The 27,649-nt window shown below is 56.2% G+C and overlaps 1 protein-coding gene across 1 annotated transcript; it reads left to right on the top strand.

Moving 5' to 3' along the window:
- Positions 1-306: 306 nt before the first annotated feature.
- On the top strand, positions 307-24,799 carry LOC124233124 (lysyl oxidase homolog 1). Its single transcript, XM_046650248.1, has 7 exons — positions 307-1,746; positions 15,701-15,809; positions 18,921-19,058; positions 19,568-19,724; positions 20,321-20,416; positions 22,325-22,440; positions 24,460-24,799. The coding sequence occupies exons 1-7, from the start codon at positions 612-614 to the stop codon at positions 24,464-24,466; spliced, it is 1,758 nt and encodes a 585-aa protein (XP_046506204.1). The 5' UTR covers positions 307-611; the 3' UTR covers positions 24,467-24,799.
- The last annotated feature ends 2,850 nt before the right edge of the window (positions 24,800-27,649 follow it).

The raw sequence follows: 27,649 nt of genomic DNA, 5'->3' as shown, positions 1-27,649 counted from the left end.
AGGGAGAAATGGCCAGAGAGATGCTGACACCCCAGCCCTGATCTGCCTGCCAGGACCCCACTAACCAGGCCTGAGTCCCCAGAGGCTCCCTCCCACTCCCTGTCTCATTCCCTTCCTGAGAGACAGGTCTTTGGCTTGGCTGGGGGCTCCAGGGACCGAGGGAGCACAGCAGCTGTGGCACAGGCCACATAGCTAAAACCCGGCGGGCCATAGGGCCCCGCGGAGGAGGCCCCAGCAGGCAGACCAGGCTGCCCGACACCTCCCAACGCTCCCAGCCTCTTGCTTATTCATTCAGAGTGGGAAAGCGCCTGCCCAGCGGCCAGCCAGTGCCGGGCTGGCCATGTAAGGCCCCCAGGCAGTCTTGCCTGCCCGGTGCCCTGCGGAGAGCCTCGTGCAGCCCTGGGCACCGCCCCTGCCCTGCCCTGACCCCTTGGCCTCGAAATGCTGTCATCGGAGGAGCCGTCCCGCTCGGGACAAGGCCAGGATGGACAAAGCTAGAGCTGGGGCAGGCAAGGAGCCGTCCTGTCCTCGAGACCGTGGAAAGAGAAGCACGCACAGGAGGCCACTCCTGAGAGCCTCTCGGTCCACCAGGCCTCTGCAGAGGGGCCACCATGGCTCTGGCCCGAGCCAGCGGGCAGCTGGGGGCCCTGGTGTGGGGCGCCTGCCTCTGCGTCCTGGTGCACGGGCAGCAGGCGCAGCCGGGGCAGGGCTCAGACGCGGGGCGCTGGCGGCAGCTGATCCAGTGGGAGAACAACGGGCAGGTGTACAGCCTGCTCAACTCGGGCTCAGAGTACGTGCCGGCCCGGCCTCAGCGCGCCGAGAGTAGCTCCCGGGTGCTGCTGGCGGGCGCCCCCCAGGCCCCGCAGCGGCGCAGCCACGGAGGCCCCCGGCGTCGGCAGGCCCCGTCCCTGCCCCTGCCCGGGCGCGTGGGCTCGGATACCGTGCGCGGCCAAGCGCGGCACCCCTTCGGCTTCGGCCAGGTGCCCGACAACTGGCGCGAGGTGGCCGTCGGGGACAGCACGGGCATGGCCCGGGCCCGCACCTCGGTCTCCCAGCAACGGCACGGGGGCTCCGCCTCCTCGGTCTCGGCCTCGGCCTTCGCCACCACCTACCGCCAGCCGCCCTCCTTCCCGCAGCAGTTCCCCTACCCGCAGGCGCCCTACGTCAGCCAGTACGAGACCTACGACCCCGCCACGCGGACCTACGACCAGGGCTACGTGTACTACCGCAGCGGGGGCGGCGGCCTGGGCGCGGGGACGGCGGTGGCCTCGGCGGGGGTCATCTACCCCTTCCAGCCGCGGGCGCGCTACGAGGAGTACGGCGGCGGCGAGGAGCAGCCCGAGTACCCGCCGCAGGGCTTCTACCCGGCCCCGGAGAGGCCCTACGCGCCGCCGCCGCCGCCGCCCGCCGACGGCCTGGACCGCCGCTACTCGCACAGCCTGTACCACGAGGGCACGGCGGGCGTCGAGCAGGCCTACCCCGAGCCGGGCCCCGACGCCGCGCAGGCCACCGGCGGCGCCTACGGCGGCGACCCCCGCCTCGGCTGGTACCCGCCCTACGCCAACGTGCCGCCCGAGGCCTACGCGCCGCCGCGCGTGGAGCCGCAGCCCCCGTTCCGCGTGCTGGAGCCGCCCTACCTGCCCGTGCGCAGCTCGGACGCGCCCCCGCCGGGGGGAGAGCGCCCCGGCGCGCAGCAGGGCCGCCTCAGCGTGGGCAGCGTGTACCGGCCCACCCAGAACGGTCGCGGTGAGTACCGTCCGCCGCCCCGCTGTCCGCCCGCCTGCTCACTGGTGAACCCTCCTCTGTCCTCTAGCGAAGGCCTCCCCGGAGCTGCTAAGGCAGGACCCCCTCCCCCTCAACAGTCCCAGTGCGTCCCACCTCCCAGTCTTCCCCACGTCCACGCATCGTCAGTGCCAGGATTTGGCCGGGCACGCCTGGGCTCTGATCCTGGCTTGGTGCGTAAGGGGTGGAGGGACTGGCTTTGGAAGAAAGCACTTTCCAGACATGGCTTGGGTCATTTGGGGACAAAGGGAAGGAGCCCTTCTCCCTACCTCTCCCGCATTCCAGTCGGGGCCTGTCCTCAGCCCTGGGGATGCCTCTGTCCCAGCCTCACAGGGTGCCGCAGGGAGCAGCAGGGTCGAAAAGGCGTTGGGGATGCCTCTGGAGTGTGGCACGTTCCGTTCCGGCACCATCACCGGGTGTGTGTGAGCTTGGCCTGAATGGCAGAAGGTTAGAGGCAGGAGTCCAGACTAGATGACCAGTAAGGAGTCCGCTCAAGGCAACACTGCAAGACCTGGACTAGAGAGGCGAATGGCACAAAATTTCATGGGGTGCCAAAAAACTCAGTAATCAAAATATGTAATCTTTTAATGCATTTTTTAGATCAGAAATAATGCAAAAAAAATGATGAAAAAATATCCACATTTTGAATAGAATCAGTAACGGTGCCGTGCCAAGCCACATTCAAACCTGAGGCAAACTGAAAAATCAGCAATACTGATCCTGTCTCTGTTTGAAATTTTGATGTTTTGTTCATCACATTTTCTGCATTAATTTGAATTTTTACAAATCTTGCCTCAAATATTACTTATCTTGGTTATTGAGGTTTTGGGCACACTTAAATTTTGTGTCCCAGGCCAGTGGCTCACTCACGTCCCTCAGCTCACCCTGGTCCTGGTCCTAGAGGCGAGTTCCAGGAGACAGCTGTGGACAGGCCTCTCTGGATTTTTTTTGGCTTGGGGGGCAGTGGAGAGGAAGATAGGACCTAGTCTTGGGAAGGCCCAAGCCATGTGCACTCAAGGACACAGTAGAGGGGGCAACCTTCCTTCTTCAGATGAACAAGTCCCCATGTGCTGTCAGCAGGCGGGCTACTGCGGCAAGGGCCCACCAGTGGTCTGGCCGGGACTGGATGGTTATGCTCTGCTGTCGTAGAATTCCCCTTCCTGTTTCTGTCTCTGCAAATCCAAAGTCAGCTTCGGTCAAGGTTTTCCATTCAGTCCCCAGTGCACATGGGTTCCACCCCTGCCTTGCCTCTTTCAGGCTACAATCAGTGCTCTGATTCTCTGCTCCACACTTAGGGTGCTGTGCCAGGCCCACTAGGTGAGGGCTGAGCCCTTCGCGGCCCAGCGGCTCAGAGGAGCCTTTGCTTCTCTGCCTGTGTGAGCACAGGAACTGCTGCCTTGTCTTCAGCCGTACCAACCTTGGGTGAGAGGCTGCCGCTGCAGAGGAATGGGGGGGAGGGGGTGCTTCTCTCTCCCTAGGGACCGCTGGAGCTCAAGGCTAGGGGACAGGAGCGTCCTCACTCATAGCACCCACTCCCTCACATCCAGGGAGTAGCACTCAAGTTGCATGCTGAATCCCACTTTGAGAACCTACAGGAGGTAGATGGAGGGCCTTTCTGTGATGTGATGAAGGAGGCATCCTCCTGCCCACCGTGGCCTCGCCCACATCTGGTCCTGCTGCATCCCTGCAGCAGGGCGGATTACAATAGTGCATCAGCTGCTCCTAGAGCTCCTTGGAGGAGAGGATGTTTTACCTAAAGGGTGCTAAGATTTGGTGGTAGCTTTTCTTAGAATGCAAGACCGCAGAGTGGGGCTCAGCCAGAAGCGCCCCGCCTCTGGGCAGAGGAGAACACTCAGGCCTCAAATGCCACAGCACTGCTGGCAGAGCCAGGCCTGGGATGCAGCATCTGTGCTCCAGGCCAGTGGGTTTTCTAGGGCCCTTTTTTGGCCAGTCAGTTCTTAAGGTTCCCAGGGGACCGCCCAGGGCAAGGCATGTCTGGAATGGCGGTGCTTGGTGCTTAGCAGGGCCGCTGGCCTTGCCCTTGAGCCCCACATTCATTTGGGTTAAAGACATTTCTCCGATGAAGGTGGTATGTTAGGTGCCCAACCCCGTGTGCTGGTTTGCTCAAATCCAAACCTGCCCGGGGAGGCACAGCAGAGGGGGCACGACAGTGCTGTGATTGGGCAGGCACTGGGGATGGCTAGGGGAGCTCAGAGGAGGGGCTGCCCCAGTCAGGGGCTGGGGCTCAGGGAGGTCTTCCCAGAGGAGGTACCCAAGCATTGCTGCCAGGGATGGACGTCAGCCCCTCCAAGCTCTCCTTTCCCCAGTCATGGAGGGGATGGTGTGTGGGGTGGGAGTGGGGGCTGTGTAGGCTGGTTTGGGGCTCACAGGGAGGCCAGAGAGGAGCAGTACTGTCTCCCTCATCATTCGTTCCCCCTCTCTACCCTGCTAGGCCGGGACCATGGAAAATCCCAGTTCAGGAAGGGCCAAGCCTTGTGCTTGAGATCAGACCCCCAGGCCTGGTGTGGGAGTCCAGGGCGGATTCTCCGAGACTGACCTCATTCCTCCTGGCCACACACCCCAGGGTCTGAGGCCGGGCGCTGGCGGCCTGTGTGTGTGTGGGCGTGGACATGTCCTCACAACACCAAACACATGTGGGTACCGCCCACATCCCTTCATGTTTGGGCAGTTTCCAGACGTCTGTCTGGAGCCTGGTTTCTTCCTCGGGCGCCTGAACCCTCTTCCGTCCCACCCTCGGTGGGGGTGTCCAAGGCCTCCTCAATGCCATTGTCTCCAACTTTGAAATGTTTAACTCGAGAGAAGACGAGGAAACAGAGGCCCAGAGAGGGTCACATACTTTGCCTGGCTCTGAGCAAATCCTGCTCCCCAGGCCCGGCCGTGTCTCCTGCACTATGCCTCTCCCTCTATCACAGCCAGCCTCCCAGCCTCCTCACCTCTGCTCCTGCCTCCCTGTAGCGTTAGCTTCTCTGAGCTTGTGGTGTTAGTACCGACTAACATGACTCCAGTCCCCGGGAAAGCACACCTCTCCTCCTCCCAGGGCCTCCCCCTTACACCTCTGGCCTGATTCACTGGCTCTGGCCATCCTGTGAAAGTAACATGGAGTGGGCTGCCCTTGCCTCCTCCTGGGGCGTCTCTAATGGCTGCACTAGCCTTGCCTGGCTTGGGTCCTCCGTCCCTGACTTCACACGGCCAATCAGAGGCCAGGAGGGAGCTGTGGCTGCCTCTGCTCTGGCCCCCTGCTCCCAGCCTCTCCCTCACCAGTCCATCCTACACGTGGGGCAGATAAACCCATGTAGTACTGACCATGTTACTCTCCTGCTCAACAAGGTCTGTGGCTACCAAGGCCTTCAGGGCAAAATCTAAATGCTTTAGCCTACTGCTCCAGAACCTGAGGCCCCTCCTTCCTCTCTTCTCTTCCTTCTCCCTCTCTTAGGCCTCCAAATCTCCCGTAGGGACTCCGCTGCTCCTAGGCCTAGATGTTTCATTTCCTGCACACCTGGGCAGTTTCTAGGGTACTCCCCTATCCATCTAGCCTCCTGCACCAGGACCAGACAGGACCCCTTAGACACTGAGTGTAGCTCTAGCTCCCTGCCCCTACCCCCACTGCCTGGGCTGCACCCCCCACCCCAGGTCACCTACCCACCTCCACAGGGCTTGGAGTAGATGCAGGGAAGGACAGAAGCAGGCCTCCACCCAACAGGTGTCCAGAGTTAGAGCCCAAGGCAGGATGATACTAACAGCCTGGCTGAAGAGCACCTGCTGAGCTTAGTGGCTGAAATGTGCCGTTTCATTCACTTTCACAGCCCCGTGCAGAGGTGGAGAGTATGGCCCTCTGGTACAGAGGAGAAAACTGAGACTAGGGAGGTCTCACAGCTGGATGTGGCTGATCCAGAATTCAAACCAAGCCTGTCATCTCTGCATTGCACTGAGTTGACCCAGGAGGACCCTTGTTCCACCTGTGAGCCAGGTGGGGCAGGTTGAGAGCCTGGGCCGCCTCCACCAGCTTCCCGTCTCTGGGTCTTAGGTCCCCTGGCTGCACCCACAGGGGATAATTATGCTAGCATATATTGGGCACTTTATGCATCATCTCCCTTAATTCCCGCAGCAACCTCACGAGCCAGGTACCATTACTAGTCCCATTTCATAGATAAGAGGACAAACTCCTTGCTGATTGTCACACAACCTCTTAGTAGTAAAACCAGGATCTGAGTCTGCATGACTCCCCATCCTGAGTTCTCAACCACCATACATTATTTTTTTCCTAAATTTTTAGGTATTTACCTAAAAATAAATTTATTTTCTCATTCATTCCTTTGGTCATTCCACAGATGTTTGACTGCCTACTGTGTTCCAGGCACTGGTTGTGATAGGGTGAGATGGGACAGTGAGTATGCAAGGCTTGGAAGTGAAGACTACCTCCCCAGGGTGGTGGTGGTGTGAGGCCTTGTCCTTCTGCCTGCAGACTCCAGAACATTTATTTAACCAACGCTTGTATAGTTCTTAGCACGTGCCTGACACTCCTCTTGGAACTTTACAATTAGTCACTTAATCCTCATAACAACTCTAGGTATTATTATTGTCCCCATCTCACAGATGAAAAACTGAGGCCCTCAGAGGTCAAGCAACTTGCCCAAGGTCACATAACTGGTGACTGATGGAGACAGAATCACAGCTCAGCATCCCTCCTTCCTTCCCTGAAGTTGTCTCAAGTCGCTCCTTTGGAAAAAGTGGAGTCTTCAGGCCAAGGACATTATGGTAAAGGGTCAGACTGCTGTGGAGGCAGAGGGAACTGGGTCGACTTCCTCCTTCCCCATTCGGCAGTCGAAGGTCACTAGTGTCAGAACAAACAAGTAGTATCCTGGGCAGCCTCATCGCAGGCAGAATTCCTGTCTCCTCTCTTATCATCCAGTTTGCATAGCCACATCCTCTCTCCCCTGGTCCGAACTGGACTGTCCCTGCAGGAAGAGACGGCTCCTACTGTAAAGGACAACAGCAACTGACATTTACTGAACCCTTAACATGCGCCAGACACCATACCAAGCCTTGTATTTTCATTTTTTCATTTAATCCCCCCAGAAATCTTGTTAGATAGTAGTATCACCTGCATTTCACAGACAAGGAAACTGAGGCTAGAGAAGTTCCGTAACTCATCTAAGGTCTCGGAGTTCATCAGTGGCCGGGCTTAGACCCAGGCTGACTCTACCCCACTGGACTACGCCAACCTTCCCGCTGCCCCTGCTGCTCAGAGAAGGGTTTGTCTCTGTGTTCATTGTTTCCCTCAGGTCTAAAACCCCTGGAAAACCAACAGTTGAATTTTCTCCTTGAGTCTGCAGGCCCCACAGAGCCTTTTGGGGTGGTGGCAGAGCAGGCTGGGGAGTCATTAGGGGCTTCCAAGCACCAGGCTACTGCTGCACGTGGCCTGGGAGTTCTGGCCTTCCGTCCCTCCTCTCATCCCGGGGGCCCCTCTCAATGTCCTCTCATCGCCAAAGGGACACCCCTCCCCAGTAGTCCCAGCCTGAGTCCACCTCATTCCTGTCCAAGCCAAGAACACACAGAAAACTCCCCAGGGCAGTGGCTGGAATGGCAGGAGAGGAAGGGCCAGGGGAGGAGGCGGGTGGTCCACCCACGCAGCCCACACCTGCTTCCAATTCCATGCCAGGCATTCCTGCGGAGCAGCAGTTGGCTAGGAGGCCGGAAGGAGAGGCTGGGTCTTGTCCCCTCCCCTGCCCTGCCCCAGCGGCCTCCTCGCCACAGGCAGCTGGACCCAGAGGGCCTTTTTGTCTGCGTTCAGGATTACAGAGCCAGGGCTGCACCTGAGTGCCTCTCCCCCTTGCTGATGGGCACCCAGAAACTGAGCACTTCAGTATCACCTGGAACTGGGGTGATACTGGTGGCAGAATGCCAGAGCAGGAAGGGACTCAGGTGGGGAGGGCGAGGCCGGAGAGGCCTTTGCCATCAAAGCCTCAGGAGACAGCCCACCCCTTCTCCTGCTCATGGGCCAACTGGAACCACAGGCTTTCCAACTCCAAAGCGAATCCTTTTCCAAAGGAAAGGACTTTTGGAATCAGGCCCAGGCTCTGCTTGATAATGAGGTCTGTGCTTACACAGGCAGATGCCCCCAGCCGCTTTGTGGGGTGTAGGTATTTGTGCATGTGCTCGCCGAGGGCACCCAGGTGCCAGGCCTTGAGCTGGTGCAGGCAGTTCAGGGGTGCCCCGGACCCATCCCTGTCTTCACCAAGGTCTCAGCCCAGAAGCAGGATGCAGCGGCCCAAGCCCACTTCCATCTTGCCTGTCTCTCCATCTCCCAGAACATGCTGCGCACCGAGACCTAGGCCTGCAGCTGGGCGGCAGGCAAAGTCCCACCCACCCCTTCCCCCAGGGGTTCTCTTCTGGCTGAGGAGAGCAGATCTCATCTCCTGAGAAAATTTAGCCATTCAACATATACTCATTGAGTGCCTTCCTGGGTACTGGGAGCTGGGCTGGAGCTCGGTATTCATTAGTGTAAAGAAAGACAAAATCCTTGCCCCCGTGGATCTTATATTTTTATGGATAAACAAGTAATAGAAGGTGGCAAGTGCTGGGGAAAAAACAGAGATAAGTAAGGGAGATCTGGAATGTTGGGGGAGGTTGCATAGGTAGTCAGGGTGGGCCTCATGAAGGTGACATTTGAACAAAGACTTGAAGGAAGTCTTTGTAGCTCTCTGCAGGAAGAGCATTCCAGACAGAGGAAACAGCCAGTGCAGAGGCCCTGAGGTAGGAATTCCCTGGGGTTTTCAAGTGAGTTCCAGTGTCGCTAGAGCAGAACGGCTTAGGAGTGGGGCATAACAGGAGACGGGTCCGAGGCATAAGAGGACCTAGACCATGGAGGGCCTTGACCATGGAGGGCCTTGACCATGGAGGGCCTTGACCATGGGGGGCCTTGACCATGGAGGGCCTTGACCATGGGGGGCCTTGACCATGGAGGGCCTTGTAGGCCGCTGTGAGGACTTTGGCTTTTATTCTCCGTGCACTGGGGAGCTACTTCAGGCTTTGAGCTGAGCAGTGACATTTAAACAGGGTCCCTGGCTGCCATGCTGGCAATGCACAGTGGAGAGGCAGGCAGGAGACCAAGAGGAGGCTGGCACAGAGATCCAGGCCACGATGATGGTGGCCAGGCAGGGTGGTAACAGCAGAGGTGGTGGGAAGTCAGATTCAGGATATATTTTGGAGAGAGCTGATGGGATTTCTTATGGATTGGATGTGGGATGTAAGACAGAGGGGTCAGGCATAATGTGAAGAATTATGGTCTGTGAAGCTGAGAGGATGAAGTGGTCATAAGCTGAGAGGGAAGGCTGTGGGCCGAGTGGGTTTTGTAAGAAAAATTAAAACTTCAGGTCACGGTGAAGGGTCTGAGGGGCAGGGAGGGAACCCAGGAGACTGTGGCATGCAGGAAGGCTTCTGGAGATGGGGGCAGGCGGCACTAAGCAGAGCCTACAGCGTGGGAGGGCAGAACAGGTAGGGGCTGTGTTCATGCTGAGAAGCGTGTGAGTGAGCGAGGTGTGCAAGGAGGCGGCAGAAGGCTTGGCCGACGGGGAAGGGAGCTAACTTGCCAAAGGTGAGTGTCGGCCTCCTCCCAGCGCAGCCCGGCCTGCTTCCAGGGCAGTTCCCCCAGGTGAACACACACACACAGATCCCCTTCTCTGAGTCAGGTCCCGCCACACAGTTGAGTGAGGCCATTGCTGCCACCCGACTCTCTCTCCCCTCTCCCTGTCAGGTGGGGGCAGCAGACATGTGCTGGTAGAGGGAAGGGAGGCACAGGGTGGTGGCAGAGGGGTGGTCAGGACTAACAAGGTAGGCTTTGGGGCCTGAAGACTGTGTATCCCAGGGAGGGCAAAGCTGGGCCGTGTGTACGCGCATGTGTGTGTGTAGCAGGGAATTCCAGGACAGGGGCACCGTGGGGTCAGAGGCCAGAGGCAGAAAAGTCCGGGTGTGCTAGAGAGCTGCCTATGGGTCTTTGGGATTAAGAGATCTGGAAGGGCAGGTTAAGGCCAGACCATAGAAGGCCTTAGCTGCCACCCTGAGATTGATCAATCTAGGCTTGATTCTGTAGACGTTGGGAAGCCATGGAAGGTTCTAGACCTGGCTTTATGGCCATGGTAGCTACTTTCCCTGGGCTAGGATTGGCCCTTTATGGTAGGACACAGTGGATCCTACAGCCACCTTGGCTGTCTGCTCATCATGCAGGTGTGGCACCATCAGGCTGGTGCCAACAATTTAATGTGCCGATTATTAGATGATAATTTTGTAGGCTACCGAGCTGCCAGCTCCTGCCCTGGAGGCCTTCCTGGTTCATCTTTATTCCGTGAGCTTACTGCTTTCCCCACCTAGGGGCTCCTCTGCAGTCTAGCTGCGTGAGCCAAAACATCCCGCTCTGCACGTATTTCACAACTGACTGACCAGTTCCTGCTGGACATTGTTTATCCTCCAGCCCCGGGCTCAAGAGATTAAGGCCATTTTGCATTCCACTTTCCTTCATCTGCTTCTTGTGAGCAGGAGGCGTGGGGAGGAAAGATTTTGAAGGATACGAGGTTTATGGAAACCACAGAAAAGGGAAAGCCAAGAGGAAGACAGGTGAGATGTGGGCAAGCAACAGGAATGTGCCCACAGGCCCTGTGCACTGGGCAGCCTCCAGGAACCACTGAGCACAAGGGGACAGATTTCTCATAAAGCCGGAAGGATTTAGGTCAGACGGTGGGCAAATTTCCTGGCTGCTAAAGTATTGTCTGTAGAGGTTGTGAGAGGTCTTGGGTTCTTGCCCAAGGCTGGGGAATGGACTGAATAGCTCCTGAAAATATTTTAATCTCCCAAGTATTTATGGAGCCATCCAACCTGCACTCAAGGGCCAGTTAGTCCGGTCTGCCCATCACGCAGGTGGGGGAATTGAACCTAAGAAGATGGAAGAGACCTAGACAGTGGGGGTTTGGATGAGATGGCAAATTCACCTGCTTGAGTCTTTGCCACAAGACGGCCCCAGCTGGGTCCTGCCAGGGAAGGGGAAGGCGATGGTCAGCTTCCCACAGAAAGCTGGCATGTGAGCCAGCTAGCAGCTCTAGGCTCAGCCTGGGTTGGGGGTGGAGGGGACAGGGTGGGCTGGGCCTGAGCACATTGGCCACCAAGAGACAGTGTGAAGGGATCCCCCACAGAGGAAGCTCCAGGGGCAGAGTGGGGATGCAGAACGCTGGTCCTTGTCCCTCAACTCTGTCTTTACTGCCCTGCAGGGTCTGACAGAGGCTTCTTCCAGAGCAGAGGCTGCCTGCAGAATGGCCTTGGGACCTGATTCACTCATGCCCGCCCTCTCCCCAGCTGAGCAGCCTAGCTTCAACCATCCCAGGGGCTTTTGCTGCCCTGTGACTCAGTGTCCCCCACAACCCTGGCCGGGGCTCTGTACAGCCTGAATCTGTATGTGCACAGCCCGCACGGTCAGCGCATTCCTTCTGGGCAAGAGCACCCACAGGGGGCCGGCCAGGGCTTCCAGCCCTGAGTGGGATAGAGGACAATCAGATCTGGATCAATGGAGGCAGTGAGGCCTGGAGAGGGCCCAGGCCTGCCCAAGATCACACAGTAGGTCTGTGACAGAGTAGGGTAAGAAGTCAGGTTCCTGTCTACCACCTGGTGCAGAAGGCAGGACACTGATGGTGACTGGGGCCTCCCTGGGTAGCCTGGGCAAGACCATCCACCCAGCCTTTGAGTGGTCAGCTCCATCCCCAAGGGTCCATCCCCAGGAGACTGGCTAGATTAGCCATGGAGGGTGCAGACTGTAGAATCTTATTTAGCAATGACAAGCAATGAGCTAGATAGATTTTAAAAGTCTACGTTGACTGAAAAATCAAGAAACAGAATGAGATCTATAAGACAATATTACTTATATACTTTAAAACTGTATACCCACATCCAACACACTGCAGACTTTAAACAGAGGCACAGATGTTCAAGGATATGTCTGAAGGTCAAAGGTGAGGATGAAAGTTAAAAATTTTATTACAAGAGAGGAGCCTTGCATAGACCAGTGATAATTGTTAGTTTGCTCTAAAATGAGAATTATGATTAATTCAGTTCTATGCATTTATTAAAATGGGAGTGTCCAAGAAAAGTTTTCATTGGAATCTACTTTATAAAGTCTCCAAGCGCCAGGTCCAAGGGCTGGATGACTCCATGTATTTTGGTAAGAGATCCCAGCCCCTCCTTAAAATTACATCCCATGACTGACGTTCTCCCCGCCTTCTGATAAACCTTACCCTCTCTCAGGATCTTCCTTTAAAATGCACAATTCTTGGGATGGGGGATGAGCACATGGTCTGGTTATAACTAGACTTCATCCCACATTGGCCACCCTGCCTGGAGGGCCTGGTTGTGCCCCACCCCTACATCCACAAGCCCCTGCGCAAGCATTTCCCCAGCCCTCTTCCAGTGTCACACAACCCAACCCCACGCCCAGCCCGTGGAGGGGCCAGGAGCGCGAGCCTGCAGGCCTGGCTACTGATGGAATGCCTCCTTGGAGAGCAGGCCAGAGAAGGAGGCATTCTTCCTTCCTGGAAGAACATACCAGCTGAGGGAGGGGGCCTGCTGTTCCCAGGGGCCTGGGCAGGGGATCTGAAGGGGGTCGGGTGCCCAGCCTGAACTCCCAGCTCTTTTCCAGCAGCTTCCCCCAGGGCATTGAGGATGACAGAGATGGAATACAGTCACGGGGAGCCAGTTAGGGGAGTCACAGGACCCCTGTGATGGTCAGAGATGTAGAACAAAGAAAATAATGGAATGATTCCATTTTGCTTCTAGAAAAGGCATAACTAATCTAAAGTGAATAAAAAACAGATTCGTGGCTACCTGGGAAGGGGAAAAGCAGAGACGGGAAGAGCGGTTTACTGGGAAGGGGCAGGCGGGAACTTTCAGGGATGGTGGGATCAGTCCATAGCTTGATTGTGGTGATAGTTATACCGTCTACACATTTGTCAAAACTTATCAAACTCTACACCTAAAATCTATGCATTTGACTGTATGTAGATTATACTTCAAAAAAGTTCATTTTTATAAAAAGAAGAATGACAAGTGGAGTCCTGGAAGGGAGTTGGGACCTGGGAGTTCCACCTGGGGCTGCCCCAATTTGCTGTGTGACTGTGGGCAAATTCGTTGCCTTCTCTGAGCCTCAGTTCCCTCCAGCACCTGTGTATGCCCTGATGGGCTTGCAGGGTACAGGGTGTGGCACATGCTCATGGATGATTGGAAGGTAAAGTATTAAGCCACTAACCATTCAAGAAGCTTGCCTGAGAAAGGCTGATGGATGGGGCAGTCAGTCAGCTCCAGTGCATGGTATGTTGCCCCACTGAGCGGGTAAGTGGGACCCAGGCCCTGCCCTCAGGGAACGCATAGTCTGGAGGGGAGTAGACACAGGCAAATATGATGAAATCTAATTATAGATCAATACAGATCTAGTAGTGAGAAAGGAGAAGTGTGTGCAGCCTGGAATGTCACTGCCAGTCAGGGAAGACTTCCTGGAGCAGGAGGCACCTGCCTAAACCTAAGATTCCTCAACAGTGAGGGGAGGATGGTCATCTGTGGCCAAGGTCAGGGCTCAGATGGTGACCAGCAGCTCTGAGGTGTCTGTCCTTAGTCTTCTTCCTGAATCCCCACATGTAGACGCTACAAGTGCCCTTCCCCCATGGCTCTGGAGCTTGCAAAACAAATTCACTCCACTCGGTTATAATAAAAAAGGATTGACGATGTGAAAGCAGTTCTTTTTAAGGTGCTTTTGTTGTTTTTTTTTTTAAGTACAGAGCTTTTAGTCCATCAACAATGAGTCTGAGGTTCAGAGTTGTTGATAGGTATCAAACCTCAGTGTGTGGCCAGGATTAGAGCTCAGGGTGACCATAGGGCTCAGTCAGAGGCCAGGAGTGGCACCAGCCCTCGCTGGCCCTGAGTACCCCTGGCCTCTTTCTCAGCTGGCTCTTCTAACTTCCCTGGACTGCACAGCCAACTCATGGAATGGCCTAGAGAGGAACGGTCGGGCCAGAAAAGCTTTGTGGAGCCATCTGTGCAGTGTTTATTGAAACCGGGCCCGGAGTGGGGGAGGCGGGCTGTCTGGTGCCAAATGCTGGGTCTCGTGAGGCTTCAGGCCCAGCTGACCTACCCCAACATGTTGCTGAGGGAAAGGCACTGTGATGATGGCTAAGGGGACCATTCCTGTCTTCCTCACTTTTCCCGTAGAGGCTTCTGGGGACCAGAGTGTAAGAGCCAGCTTGGCCCTGAGGTGGCCCCTTGCTCTGAAGGCCCGGGGATCCCTTGGGAATGACTGCAGGCATTCCTGGGGGCTTGAGTAAGAGGACTGAGGCTGGCCAAGACGGCCCCCGTCAGCCAGGAGCCACCTCATCCTCACCCACCCCTGTGCTCCAAGCTTCCTCTTCATTCCCAGTAGGTGAGATCACGCTGGCTGCTCCCGCGTGAAGCCTGGGCCCCAGGGTGAGCAGCCTAGGGTCTGGGAGCCCAAGGGATGTGTGTGTGAGAGGTGGCATGCAGGCAGACACTTCTGTGAAAGGCTTAGAAGCCAGAGTCCTCCTCTGCCTTATCTTCTGGACCTAAAAGCTGACAAGACCGTTTTGGCAGCAAGAGGAGGGTGCTGGAAGCCTGTCTGCGTGACTCAAGCCCCCTCACTGTGCTTGCCCCCCACCAGCAGAGGGCTTGAAAGAAGCTAAGAGGAACTTACAGCCTCATTTTATCATTTATCTGCCAGAATCCCTGAAGCCTGAGAGAGGAGGGGACATAGAGGCCCCTGCCCACTCCCCTTTAAGTCGGTAGCAGAGCTGAGATGGAGCCCAGGGCTCTGGGGTTTCCCCGCCCACCTCCCATCCCACCCTATGCCCCACCGCTCCCACATTCCCACCATCAAGTTCATTTCTTCTTCTTCCATGCGGATGGGGTCTGGACTCCTGAATTTGGTTTCTGCTTATTCCTAATAGCTCTCACTGGGACTAACTTATGTACATAGAGGGCGCAGGCAGAATGTCAGACCCCCTGGCTCTAGCACCATGTGATCACAAGGCTGGAGTGGACTGCAGACTTCCCCTGGGCCCTGGGCCCTAGGCCCCGCAGGGGAGGGAGCAGGTTGGAGGCCAGAGGCTGCAGACAGGGGAGGGCCTGGTCAGGTCTGGGGGGCCAACGGCAGGAAGAAAAGAATCCTGAGAAGGTTGGGCTGGGCGCCCAGGCTGAGAATCCTGCCTGGTCAGCAGCCTGCTGTGGGGATGTGTTTTCCTGCTAGCCCACCCCTTCCTGCCCTCTCCACTGCTGCCAACCGCCATTCACCTGGCTCTGCCCACGAGCCTTCCTGGACCCACTCTGGGCCAGAAGCCCAGGGCTTTCTTGGTGGTTCACAAAGAATGCTGGCTGCAGGGGTGAAAGGAGCAGAGGCGTCAGGGGCTGGTGCCCAGAGGCCTGGGGAATAAGGACATGGAGGGGAGTGTCTCCGTCAGGAAATTACTTGGTTCACTCAGTCTTGCCTCCAGGCCCTTGTTCATGCTACTGCTCCTCCCAAGAATACCCTTTCCTCTTCTCTGGCTCTCCAAATTCTGCCCTGTCTCCCAGATCTTGCTCGTGTGCCAGCTCTGCCAGGGGTCTCAGCGGCTCCCACAGCATGGAGCCCCAGAGGTGAGCTTCTGCTCCCTGACCTCACACCTGTGCCCAGGGAAAATGGTTCCAGTCACACACCTAGCTCAGGTTGGGAGGCTTCCAGGAGAAGGTGACAGCCTGTGTAGAAGAATGGCAAAGGGTGTTGGGGGTTGGGGAGGTCTCTGGGCATTGACTGTGGCCAGCCTGACCCTCCTCAATGCCATGCTCTTCCTCCCTCCTCCCTCTTTCCCATTGCCCACTCCAGGTCTCCCTGACTTGGTCCCGGACCCCAACTACGTGCAAGCATCCACGTACGTGCAGAGAGCCCATCTGTACTCCCTGCGCTGTGCTGCAGAAGAGAAGTGTCTGGCCAGGTAAGGAGCTGAGGGCGAAGCCTGGAGCGTCAGGACAGTTCCTGGGAGTCATCCAGAACCCATGCTCATGCTAGCCAGGCTGCCTGCAAGCTGCATGCCCCTGGCTAAGCGTCTGAGCCTCTCAGGACCCTGACCTTTTCATCTGTGAGCCTTACCTGCACCAAAGGAGGGGGGGGGGGGGGGGGGGGGGGGCGGGGGGGGAGGGAACAAGCAATTATCTGATATTGCTGTTTGCATCACTATATGAGGAACTTCACTTTTGCCATGGTATTTAATCTTCACACTGGCCCTGAAGGTATATGCTGCCCCATCAGGAAACTGGGAGCAATAAGAGGAACTAAAACCTTTCTTATCTGAGCTGCCTCATGAGAAGGTTCCTCATGGGGAGCCCAGGGTCCCAATACTCCCACAAGGGCCCTGGGAAGTCCTATCAGGGGAGGAGCCTTCTGGATAGAGGGCAGGATTATGGAGCTATCACCAGGGAGGACAGCTGTGGCCTCCGCTGGCCCAGGCTGCCTCTGCTTGGGTCACAGCAGGGGCAGGGGTCATGGGTGACAAAGGCCTTAGTTATGGGTTGCACTGGAGAGAGGAGAAGAGGACACCAGTTTACAGGAACCCAGAAGGTGAGCATAGCCAACTCTCCATTATTCCTGGGGGATTCTGCTTCTGAATTTATTAACAGCGAATGTTCTGTTCAGATGTGTATGCTTTGGGGACATCTCTCTGTGCTAGAAGAACTAGTTAAAGATTGTATTGCCCTACGTCTTTTGTTGACATCCCTCTATATTGAAAGCACCTATTTTGGGTAATCATTTGCTTTTTTTTTTACATTTGAATTCTGTTTACTTTCACTTTTTGGAATCTAGGAAGCCCTCTGGAATCTAACATTTTCTCAAGTATGGAACCTCTAGTCCACTGCCATTCAGAATAGCTGACCACAACTGTTCTCTCTGTAACAAGATAAGGAGCTTGCCCTAGAACGTAACTCAACTCACTGCTTTCTTCATCCAGAAAGTTCTGCTTCAAAAAACAATAGTGTCAGCTGAACTAAGCAGTGTGATTAGTGATGTAGTTGATTTACATGCTGGTACAAGTTCCTTGTCTTATTATAGCCTGGCAATAAACAATGCGTGAACTGGCCCGGGTCCAGGGACCACACATTGAGTACCACTCAGTCACCTGCCCATTCAGGTCTTGTCTCCATTGTCCCTGGGAAGACAGCATAAGGATAATGCTCCTGCTGCCATTCCTTCAGTGGTGAGGAGCGCTCAGCCTCCATGGCAGTCCATTGAAGCTGAGTTTTGAGGAGTTTGAGTCAAAGCCAGACTTAATCAGCCCATCTTCATGGAGCATCCCATGTGCCAGACCTGAGCTTCCAGATGGGCTGGGGAGGAGGCAGGCAGGGCTCTGCCTGGGGGATATCCTGGGCTAGCTGGAGAGAGTGGCCACTCACCCACGCCCCGATGACAGAACCAAGCAACAGGGAGTGGGAGGAGAGCTAGAATGAGCAGTTTGCAGGCTGGAGCTGTGTGAGGTCAGAGAAGGGAGAGGTCTGCAAGGTCTGAGGCACCGGAGGAGGCTGGGTGGGGATACAGACCCAGAAAGTGCAGCAGAGCTGAAGCCCTGGAGTGGTAGGGCCCTCAGAGGCCATTGAAAGTGTGGGCTGCAAACTGATGCCAGTTCACAGACAGCAGGCAGAGCCCAGACGAGGGAAGGGACTCACTCCAAGTCTCACCATGAGCTTGTGGCCACGCTGGGCCTAGAACCTAGATCCTGATGGTTTCCCACGGTGTGCTGAGCCGAACAGAAGGGCAGGGTTTAACTGAACAGAGGGAAGGAGGATGTTTTGTTCCAATCCAGACACAGACAGATTCCAAGCCTTCCCTAGACAAGGCCAAGAGCCTTACGTCCTGGCAGACAGGAGCCTGTACCGCCTGTTGTCCAGACATCCTCTCAGAGAGAGCTAATCCCCGTGACTGGCCACCTCCTGCCTCTGGCCTTAAGACCCAGACCTTAATGAGTGCCAGGGAAGTGCCCCTGGGGCTGGCCACGACAGCTGTCTGCAGTCAGCTGAAGAGGGGAGGAGCCTTCAGCCAGCCCTCCTGGTGTGTGTGTGTGTGTCTCTGTGTGTGTGTCTCTGTGTGTGTGTCTGTGTATGTGTCTGTGTCTGTGTGTGTGTGTCTGTGTGAGCATGCGCCCTCACTGCTGCCCCTCATTCCTTTCGCTTTTTATTTCTCTTCTCTCAAGGCCCATCTCAGTTGGGAACTGGGGTCAGTGAGTGAACTGGGAGCAGGCAGTCTGCCCTAGGCTGGGGTTCCCTGCACAGAAAGGGGCAGGTCACTGGCCCTGAAGCCACTCAGTCAGGGAGTGACGGCCTAGTCTTACCAACCTAGCTCATGTGGTATCAGGTTTGCTGCAGGCAGTGCTCTTAAAGCTCTCAGGCAGTCAGGATTCCTGTAAGTGGGGCAATCAGGGCAGACTTCCTGGAGGAGGGGGCCTGAGTTGAGTCTAGGAGGCTGGGTAAGTTCTTGATCAAGCAAACGGCATGGGCAAAAGTACAGATTAGTGAAAGAGTTATGTCCATTTGGGAAACAGTGTTGGAAGCTGGAACCCAGGGTTTGTGGGGGAGCCGAAGGGCAGAGAGGACCAGGAAAGTGAAGAGGATTTGACATTGAAGAGCCTGAGTCTGTTTCTTAGGCCCACACCCAAGACATGGCATACTTCAGTCAACACTTAGGGCTCTGTCTGGAGAAGGAAAAACTTACCAGAATATCCTTGATAGGGCCATTTTTAAAAAGCTCTCCAAAGATTTTGATGTGCCCCCACCCCCAGGGGCTGTCCTCAGCTGAGAGTCACCTGCAGTCATTAGAGGGCCATTCTCAGGCTGGATGCTCTTTAGAAAGACTCCAGTGGCAGCTGCTAGCCACATGATGGAGACCAGAAAGGAGGGGACAACCAGGCCTGGGTGGAGGTCAGGATAGAGGGGGAGAGGCCTGAGCCTCTGCCACAGTGCAGGGGTCAGATGTAAGGATCTTCAGGGACAAGTCGGCCTTCTGGGTGTCAGTGTCATGATACCCAGCCCCACTCTGGTCTCCCCACCTGTCGCCACAGCACAGCCTATGCCCCGGAGGCCACCGACTACGACGTGCGGGTGCTGCTGCGCTTCCCCCAGCGCGTGAAGAACCAGGGCACGGCAGACTTCCTCCCGAACCGGCCGCGGCACACCTGGGAGTGGCACAGCTGCCACCAGTGAGTGGACTGGCCTGCCTCTCCCAGTCTCTCCTCTGGGCCAGGGGCTTTGTGTCTGAGCTCCCCTCCCCCATTAGCCTCTGGGAGGGGTAGGTGCTGGTGGGAGGGCCCTGGTGAGGTGTTGTCTGCCAAGAATCCACCTTTGGGGCAAGAGTTTCTCAGAGGAGCCATAGCAAAAGCTGGACTGGAAGATGGGACATAGAAAGATCAGTCTCGATAAGGGATGGAAATGTCTAGAATACAGGGCATTGCCCAAGGGAGGCCAACACAGGTAGGACCCCAAAAGCAAATGAGGAGTCCTGAGGAGGTGCTCTCCTGGGGCGACACGGCTAGGTGGGGACACCAGAGATGCTGCCCTGTGGCACATAGGGGAGGAAGGAGCCTCAGGAGCCTAGACTGGTCAGGAGGCTGCTCACAGCAGGGTGCCCGGGCCCATCTCAGGAGGGCAGTGGGGTGGGAAGCCCGGGGTGACCAGGCTCTATTCTCCCCCCTCCTCTCCTCTGCCCAAGACATTACCACAGCATGGACGAGTTCAGCCACTATGACCTGCTGGACGCAGCCACAGGCAAGAAGGTAGCCGAGGGCCACAAGGCCAGCTTCTGCCTGGAGGACAGCACCTGCGACTTCGGCAACCTCAAGCGTTACGCCTGCACCTCTCACACGCAGGTTGGGCTAGAGAGGTGGGGCAGGGCCACAGGAGTGCAGGATGGAGCCCCACCCAGAGGAGACGGGGAGGCTGGGCCAATCTGAGGACACGCTAGTGCCAAGAATCCTGGCTGCTCAGCTCAGTCAGAGTGAGGGTTTTCTCGCCAGTCCTCAAGCCACCACAGGACCCCGTGGGTACTGCCCTCCACCCCTGCCCAGGCCCCTTCCTGTATCATTCCCAGGTGTGTCTGCTCATGGAAAGAAAGGAACATTCCAGTGACATCTAGATGGCATGATGTTCCATTTGCCTATTTGTCTACCCAGATCCATCTTTCTGTCAGTCTGTCCAAACATCCACAGAATGTCCATCCTGCCTGTCTTTCTCTTTATCCATTCCTCCCTCCTTCATTTCATCCTTCCCATATGTCTGTTATATCTCTCTATTGTCTTTCTGGTCCACCTACCCAGTGGGCTTAGAAGGGCAGAACCAGTCTGAGCGGCTGCCCTGGGCGAGGGTGGAGGTGAAGCATAAGGAGGCCCCAGGCTGCTGAAGTGGGCATGGGGTGGCTCTGAGGAGTACACAGCACCCCAACCTCTACTCCTGTCCCTTTTCCCAGGGCCTGAGCCCAGGCTGCTATGACACTTACAATGCGGACATCGACTGCCAGTGGATTGACATAACCGATGTGCAGCCCGGGAACTACATCCTCAAGGTGGGCTTCCTGGTCTGGGGCAGTCCCTCCAACCTACGGCTCATGCTCATTGTTGCCCACCTCTGAGATCTGCTTCAGCCTCTGGGTGTGCTTCCTCCGCAGCTGCTGAGCTGCTGATGATGTTCTGGAGGTCTGCGCTTCCCATCCAAAGGTCTTAGCGTCAGGTAGACACAGCCTCTTTCCATAAAGACACCAAGGAACCTTCTGCCCAGGTGTGGTGAGCTGGAGGAGGTGGTGACTCTGTCTTCCCTAAGTGAGAGAGGACGTGGAGAGCCATGTAGTCCATCCTCCTGTCTGGGGGAAAGGCAGGCTCTCTGCCATCTGGGAGAGGACACTGCCCCTTTCTGAGAGAGATCCTCAGCTCCTCACAGTGACCCCTGCAGAGCCACGGGCTCCTGTGCCCAATAGTCCCTTCTGGCCTGAACCCCTCCTCCAGGTATCCTCACTCCAGTGCCCCCTCCCTTGGCATGGACAAGTAGAAAAGCATGGTAAGGGCACATAGCCCTTGGAGCCAGCCCCGTGGCCCAGTGGTTAAGTTTGCGCACTTGGCTTTGGAGGCCCGGGGTTTTGCCAGTTCCGATCCTGGGCGTGGACATGGCGCCGCTCATCAAGCCATGCTGAGGTGGCATCCCACACAGCATAGCCAGAAGGACCTACAACTAGAATATACAACTGTGTACTACAGGGCTTTGGGGAGAAGAAGAAGGAAAAAAAAGGAAGATTGGCAACAGATGTTAGCTCAGGTGCCAATCTTTAGGGGAAAAAAAAGGGACACACAGCCCAATGTGGGACATCCATGCAGGCTACATGGGGGCTCAGTCCTCATGACCTCACCTGAGGAAGCCAAATCTTGTCATGACCTCACCTGAGGAAGCCAAATCCCAGCCTCCTCTGAGCAAGTGCAAAGCGAGGGTGGGGCTCATTCTGCCAGGTCCCCTGGACCCACTGCTCCACATCAAAGTTCAGTAAAGGAAGGGCAGTGAAGACGGGCTGCTGGAGGGGCTCCCTTCACAACACAGCAGCCCGGAAGCAGCTGGTTGCAGCCCCATCCTGAGCACCTCTCAGCGGGCTCAAAGTGGCCTCTGCTCAGCCTCACCCAGGGGCCAGGTTGTCAAGGGTATTCTTTTCCTTCCCTCATTCATCCACCCACCAAACACGTACAAAGGCCCCTCTTGAGTTCTGGGCCCCAGGGGATTTGAGCTGCATAAGTAATGTGCAGTTCCTGCCCCAAAGGAATGCACCAGGATTTAAGAGGAACGTCATTGCATCTGTTCTTAAATGTTCTGCAAATAAGGTGGTATAGCCTACCCCAGTGGAGCCCCACCCCCAACCCCAATTAATCCAACATTTAAAAGGTTTCCTTGTGTCCCAACAGCTCTTCTTCAGACAGGTTATGCTTGGGCCATCATCTCAATGAGTGTCAGGCTCCAGGGCAGAGTTGCCACCTGGCACCGGACAGGCCTTCAACAGGTCATCTAGATAGGCATGCGTGGTGAAGGAGTGCAAGCCTCAGAGTCAGGGATCCCTGCCTGGCCCCTCACTCACTGCTGTGTTCCCTAGAGCAGTGTCTCGACCTTTCTGACCCTGAATGCCCCATGTGGGGCCCGCTGGTCTGGGCTCTGGCTCTGGGGAAGCTTCCCGTCTTCTGATAAGGGTGATCCAATGATGTTTTCTTTGACTGTGAGATGTCTCTTCTTTCGTCTCTCTGTCTCTCTCTATCTCCCCATGTCTCTCCAGTGTATCTCTGTCTCTGTGTCTCTTGGTCTGGCATGGTCTTTCTCCATTTCCCTGTGTCCCTCTCTCTGTCTCATCTGTGTCTGTCTGTCTGCCTCTCCACCACCTTCCCTGGTGACCAAGTGAAGTGAAGCCCCCGACCAGATCCCTTTTCCCTCTGTTCCCCTTCTTCAGGTGCATGTGAACCCGAAGTACATTGTTTTGGAGTCTGACTTCACCAACAATGTGGTGAGATGCAACATCCACTATACAGGTCGCTATGTTTCTGCAACAAACTGCAAAATCGTCCAGTAAGTGCTTGCCCACCACTCTCCCTGCTCCAGCCCCTTTCCTCCCTGGGGAGCAGGCAGGGCCACCTGAAGTACATAAGATACCTGCACTCTGGGTCACCTTGACGGCCAAACACAGCTGCCTTCGGGCCCAGCCCACAGGCTCAGCAGGAGGAACCTTGTCCATGCCAACCCTAAATCGAGTGCTCATGGTGGGGCTCAGGCCTCAGGTGTTGATCTGGGCTGCGGCTCCCTAGATTCTCAAGTGGAAACCAGCAAGAGGCAGCATAGTTGAAGGTGCATGGGCTCTGCCATCCTGGTTCTGTGACTTCCTCGCTCTGTGACGCTGGGCAGTTCACCTCACTTCTCTGAATTGCCTTCCTCAGCCATAAAAGTGGCAATTGCCACATGGGCTTGTGAGGAGGATTTAAAGGCCTGATGTCTGTGCATGTTCAAGAACCCTTCACAGTGGTGCTCAGTGAATGGCAGCTGTGTCATCACCGGTGTCCTTATCAAATGGGTTAAATTACACAGTCCCAAATACAAGTGATTCTGCCTGGAATGAGTCATCATTGGTCCCTCGGCCCTGTTGTCAAGGGGTTTGACAAACTCTGGGCCCACGCCTTTGGCACATGGCTCCTGGGAAGGGTCCTCAGCTGTCACTGCCCCAGGCTGGCTGTCCTCAGCCTCTCTCCTGATTTCCCACATGAAGTACTTTGCAGAGGGACCTCCTGCTTACAGACTCACTAAGAAACACCACCCTACTCCGTATGAATTTCAAATATTTGATCAGGTCAAAGCAACTCTTCCATTTAAAAAAAGAGTAGTCCTAGAGCTTTAGTCCATCAACTGGGGCACAAATGGCAGAGATTCCAAGGCCCAGAGGAGCATCTTCCCCAAAAGTGTGTACTTATTACTGGTTGACAGGTATGAGAGGTTTAGCCCATGAGCAGGGTCAGGGCTCAGTGTGTGACCAGGGTCAGGACCTGCTTACAGACAGCCGTTTCACTGCTGGCTGCTACCACTAACCTGACTGCTCACAGCCCCCACCACACCATATGTACTAAAAAGGAGAACAGCAGCCTCTAGTTCAATACAGAGACTAGGCTCCTCATAGGCAGAATTAGATCAGATTATCCAGGTCACAGACTGTGTTTGTAACGACTGACTCCTGCCCCCTCCCTAGCAACTTAGCTCTTTCAGTGGGTTTCCAGCACTGTCTCACTTCTCAGGGCCTGTCTCATTCAGGCCTTCAGAATTCAGGGGACACCTAAATGGTAGAGGTTTTCTGGGATGCAATTCTAGAGAAGGAGAAGAAGGGAGGAAGGAAAGAAGGAAGGGGCCTACAAGACAAAAAGGGCAGGGGGAGGGGGCGGCACAGGGAGGCAGGGAACCTCCATCGCCCTCTAGTCCCGCCTGCTGTTGGAAAAGGTGGATTGAAACAGCAGCCCCAAGCCCCCAGCTGGGTCCCCTGGGGCCTGCGGGCGCAGGGAAGGCCAAGGCCCTCTTTCTGAGCCCTTTACATAAGTGCTTGGAATGGCTCAGGTCTTATTAGAGAGTCTCTGCGACCCTGACCGCAGGCAGGCTGCAGGGCCAGGCACAGGAAGCCAGCGGATGGAGCGTTCCCAGAACGGCCATGGGACTGACGCCTGTGGGTTTCGATCATGTTTCTGAAGAGGAAAAAGGAGGCTTTTTAAAAAAAAAGCACTGAGTTAGAAAAAACAAGAAAGTATTTCCAGACGGTAGCAGCTCTGCTAATGGCCTAGAAAACAGTCTGGGACTCAGGGCACGGGGAGTGGATGGTGATGAGACCATGCCCAGGGTGGGTGGGCGAGTCTCTGAAAGCCCTCTTCCTGGAGCTGGGGCTGAGGAGTCAGCCCCTATCCCCTGAGCCCAGAGCATTGAAGGAAATGGAGGTCTGCCTGCCTGCCCATGTGGAAGAGAAGCCCTGAGCTGGGGACGCAGTGGGGGCCTTGCTGACAGTGCCTGAGGGGTCCTACCCCACAGCCTGCTGTTGACCTGCTCTCTTTCTTCCCTTAGATCCTGATCTCGGAGAGGGTGGACAGACAGCCAACCTCCCCGCTTCCCAAAGCAGGCCCTGCTCCCCAGGCAGCCTCCTGCCAGGACAAACCCGGCCCAAGGGGCCCAGCCCCCCACTCACAGGCAGGGGCAGCTGGACGCCAGGGGCATCCCTCTCTGCCGGCCTCAGGGAGCAAACGTGGACCGAAACCACAGGGATTCCGGATGCCAGGCCCAATTTTGTACTTAACTTTTCTCTACAGCGTTATTTTGTCGGTTGTTGGTTTTTATTTTTTATATTTTGGCCATGCCACAGAGCAAGATTGCCCAGGCCTGGGCTGAATAAAACAAGGTTTTTCTACTCTGTGGTTCTGCATATGGCCAGAGCGAGGCTGGGCTCAGGGGACGTCCTTGGGCTTCATCCTTCCCTAGCAGAATGTGGGGGAGGGCAGCCACCACTCTGTCAGGACCACAGCTTGACCCAGAGGGCATCAAGCCCACTGTGGAAATCCACTGGAGTTTATCCCAAGGCCAAGCCCCTAAGTGGGAAGAGGCACACAGCCCCCTGGGGGAGGGGCCCTGCAGCATGGAGTGGGTACCTCCAGCTCCTTCCCCCCTGGCTGGTCTCCTGCTCTGCTCCTCCTCCAAGCCCCACACCCCACCCCTGCCTCACCGCACACTCTCACCCTCCTTGCTCTCTCACACACTCACTCCACCAGCCACTTACTCCCTTACTCACATATCGAGCCCCTACTCAATGCCGGGCCTGTGCTGGGGCTGAGCGCACACAGGAAAATCAGTTCCTGCTCTCAGGCCTCAGGGAGCACACAGGGAGTGGAGGGGGTGCACGTCACACCTATGAGACAGCCTCTGGGCAGAATGCTGGAGCCTTCGTGTGGCAGGTGGCGTCTCCCCGGGAAAGAAACAGACAAGAGTATACTTGGCAGAGACTGGTGGGAGTGGGAGATGGGGGAGGCCCCATGGCTCCACTTCCCTCTCTCTTGCCCTGACTGTGGTATCTGTGAGGTCCTGGACACTGGGTCCGGGCAGGAAGAAGCAGAAGGAGGGCGCCTCCCTTTTCCTTCCCTTTCCACTAACCCTCAGGATACCTCTGCACTCACCTGCCTCCTGCCAGCTCCCTGCCTTCCCAGGGGGTAACACCAGAAAGAAAGGAAGAGAACCAGGGCCCTGGGTTCCAGGGCCAAGTCTCCTGCTCACTGGCTGTGTGACTTTGGGCAAGTCGTGTTACACCTCTGGGCCTCAGTTTCCCCATCAGTAAAATGGGAACGTGCTCCTGCCTGGCTCACACTCTGGCGTGGAGAGCCAGTGAGTTCCTGCTGTAGAGGCAGGTGCTGGGTGAGCTGCAGGGTGTTGGACCCACCCCTCCAGATCACTGTGGACCCCAGCTCCTGGCCCTGCACTCAGAGTCCTCCAAGGACCACTTCTCTTGTGGCCGTCATGCTATTCATGCCTCAGGGTCCGTGGCAGCAACTAGGTCTTCTGATGTGGTGGAGAGGGAGGGCTTCTTGGAGTCATGCTGTGCTTCCAGAAGGGTCCTGGCCCCAGCCCACTGGAGCCCCTGGGCCACTCTCACCAGCCCAGGCAGCCAAATGGAGTATGGCTGAGCCCCTGCCTCCTTCCCTCAGTCTTTACTCAGTCCCTGAGTCTTGCTAGGCTTCAGCTCTTTCCTGGCCCTGCCACTCTCCATCTGGTGCTGGACTGGGAGGGCTGAGGAGGAGTGTGGGCAGAAGACTGTCATCCAGGAGTCACTGTTCTGCTGCAACCCCTGCCCATGTATGTCTCAGAGGTGCTGTCCTGATTACAGCCCCTCCCCCTCTCATTTCTAGGTGCCCCCAGGAGTGAGCAAGGGAGGGCTCAGACAAGGTCACCAAATTCCAGACTCTCAGAGGACCCTATGAGGTAGAGTCGAAAGTCCTCAATTCCCAGGTTAGAAAGGAAGCCCAGAATGGGAGCCTGTCTGAGGCCACAAGCTTCAGCAGATGGTCAAGGGAGGCTCCTGGGGAAGCGCAGTGCTCCAGGGGTGGGGCTGCCTGGCTCGGGGGGGGGGGGGGGGGGGGGGGTGAGCAAGACCACAGCAGGAGGAGCAGGGCCACCTTCCCTGCCTGAACCAAAAATGGGTTATTCCTTGGAAGTCACATTCTAAGAAAACAGTATGGAGTTTGCCTGGTTGGTGAGGACCTTGGGGTGAACCACGATCCCTCTTGGTCCATGGCAGTGCCTGGCTGCCCCACCTGAGCTCGGCACTCAGCACTAGACAGGGTCTTACAGGAGAAGGAGGGGGGCAGGTGGGCAAGTCATCTCCATTCCTGACTCAGAACCTCCTTCTGGGGTGCACAGACCCAGAGGGTCTCCAGGAGCATATCTGGGCACTGATGTGCAGGAATCTACCTGGGCTGCAAAGGGCCTCCTGGCCACCTGCCCAGTACCCCCCCATCTTCAGCTTGCTCAGCCCCAGTGCTGAGAGGCTCACCACCCTCAGATGCTGCTGAAGAAACACTTTGAGGTGAAATGGGCCTTCCTGCAGCCTCCCCCTCAGTCTGGACCACAGGATCTGTTAAGTACAGTCAGCCCTCCGTATCCACCGTTCTCCATCTGCAGATTCAACCAACTCCAGATGGAAAGGCCTGCGATGATTGTGTCTGTACTGAACATGTACAGACTTTTTTTCTAAACATTAAACCCTAAACAATATTATTTACATAGCATTTACATTTTTTAGGTATTATAAGTAATCTAGAGATGATTTAAAGTATATGGAAAGATGTGCGTAGATTATACACAAATACTACGCCATTTTATATAAGGGACTTACATTCACGGATTTTGGTAGCCACAGGGGTCCTGGAACCAATCTCCCCAGGCTACCAAGGGAGGACTGTACTTACAGTTTGGGGTGGATGTTGCTGGAGAGCAGGAAGGACAGAGAGCAGAGGCCCTGTGAGTGGCAGGGGACCTGGCTGGGGTCCTAACTCTGTCCTCCACTGAGCCTCAGTCTCCCCATCTGTGTCCTGAGGAGCTGGGCTCCTGGGGCTCCAGTGCTCCCTCCTTGCCTGGCAGAGAAGGGGGCAGGGGAAGAGAAGAGAGAGGAGGATGGGGAAGGAGAGGGAGAGAAGGAGAGGAGAGTGACAGGCAAAGCCCAGCCTGTGTGGGAGCAGGTAGGGGGGCAACTGCTAGACTCAGAGCAGGAGAG

The sequence above is a fragment of the Equus quagga genome, unplaced genomic scaffold (genome assembly GCF_021613505.1).
Source record: "Equus quagga isolate Etosha38 unplaced genomic scaffold, UCLA_HA_Equagga_1.0 153_RagTag, whole genome shotgun sequence".
NCBI classification, from domain to species: domain Eukaryota; kingdom Metazoa; phylum Chordata; class Mammalia; order Perissodactyla; family Equidae; genus Equus; species Equus quagga.
This window is presented reverse-complemented; position numbering and strand designations above follow the sequence as displayed.

What these genes read in the sequence shown, in the direction of transcription:
- LOC124233124 (XM_046650248.1), top strand. Translation starts at nt 612, where the DNA reads ATGGCTCTGGCCCGAGCCAGCGGGCAGCTGGGGGCCCTGGTGTGGGGC. An exon ending in GCCCACCCAGAACGGTCGCG is followed by an intron (nt 1,747 to 15,700) that starts GTGAGTACCGTC and finishes TGCCCACTCCAG; the next exon opens with GTCTCCCTGACTTGGTCCCG. An exon ending in GAAGAGAAGTGTCTGGCCAG is followed by an intron (nt 15,810 to 18,920) that starts GTAAGGAGCTGA and finishes CTGTCGCCACAG; the next exon opens with CACAGCCTATGCCCCGGAGG.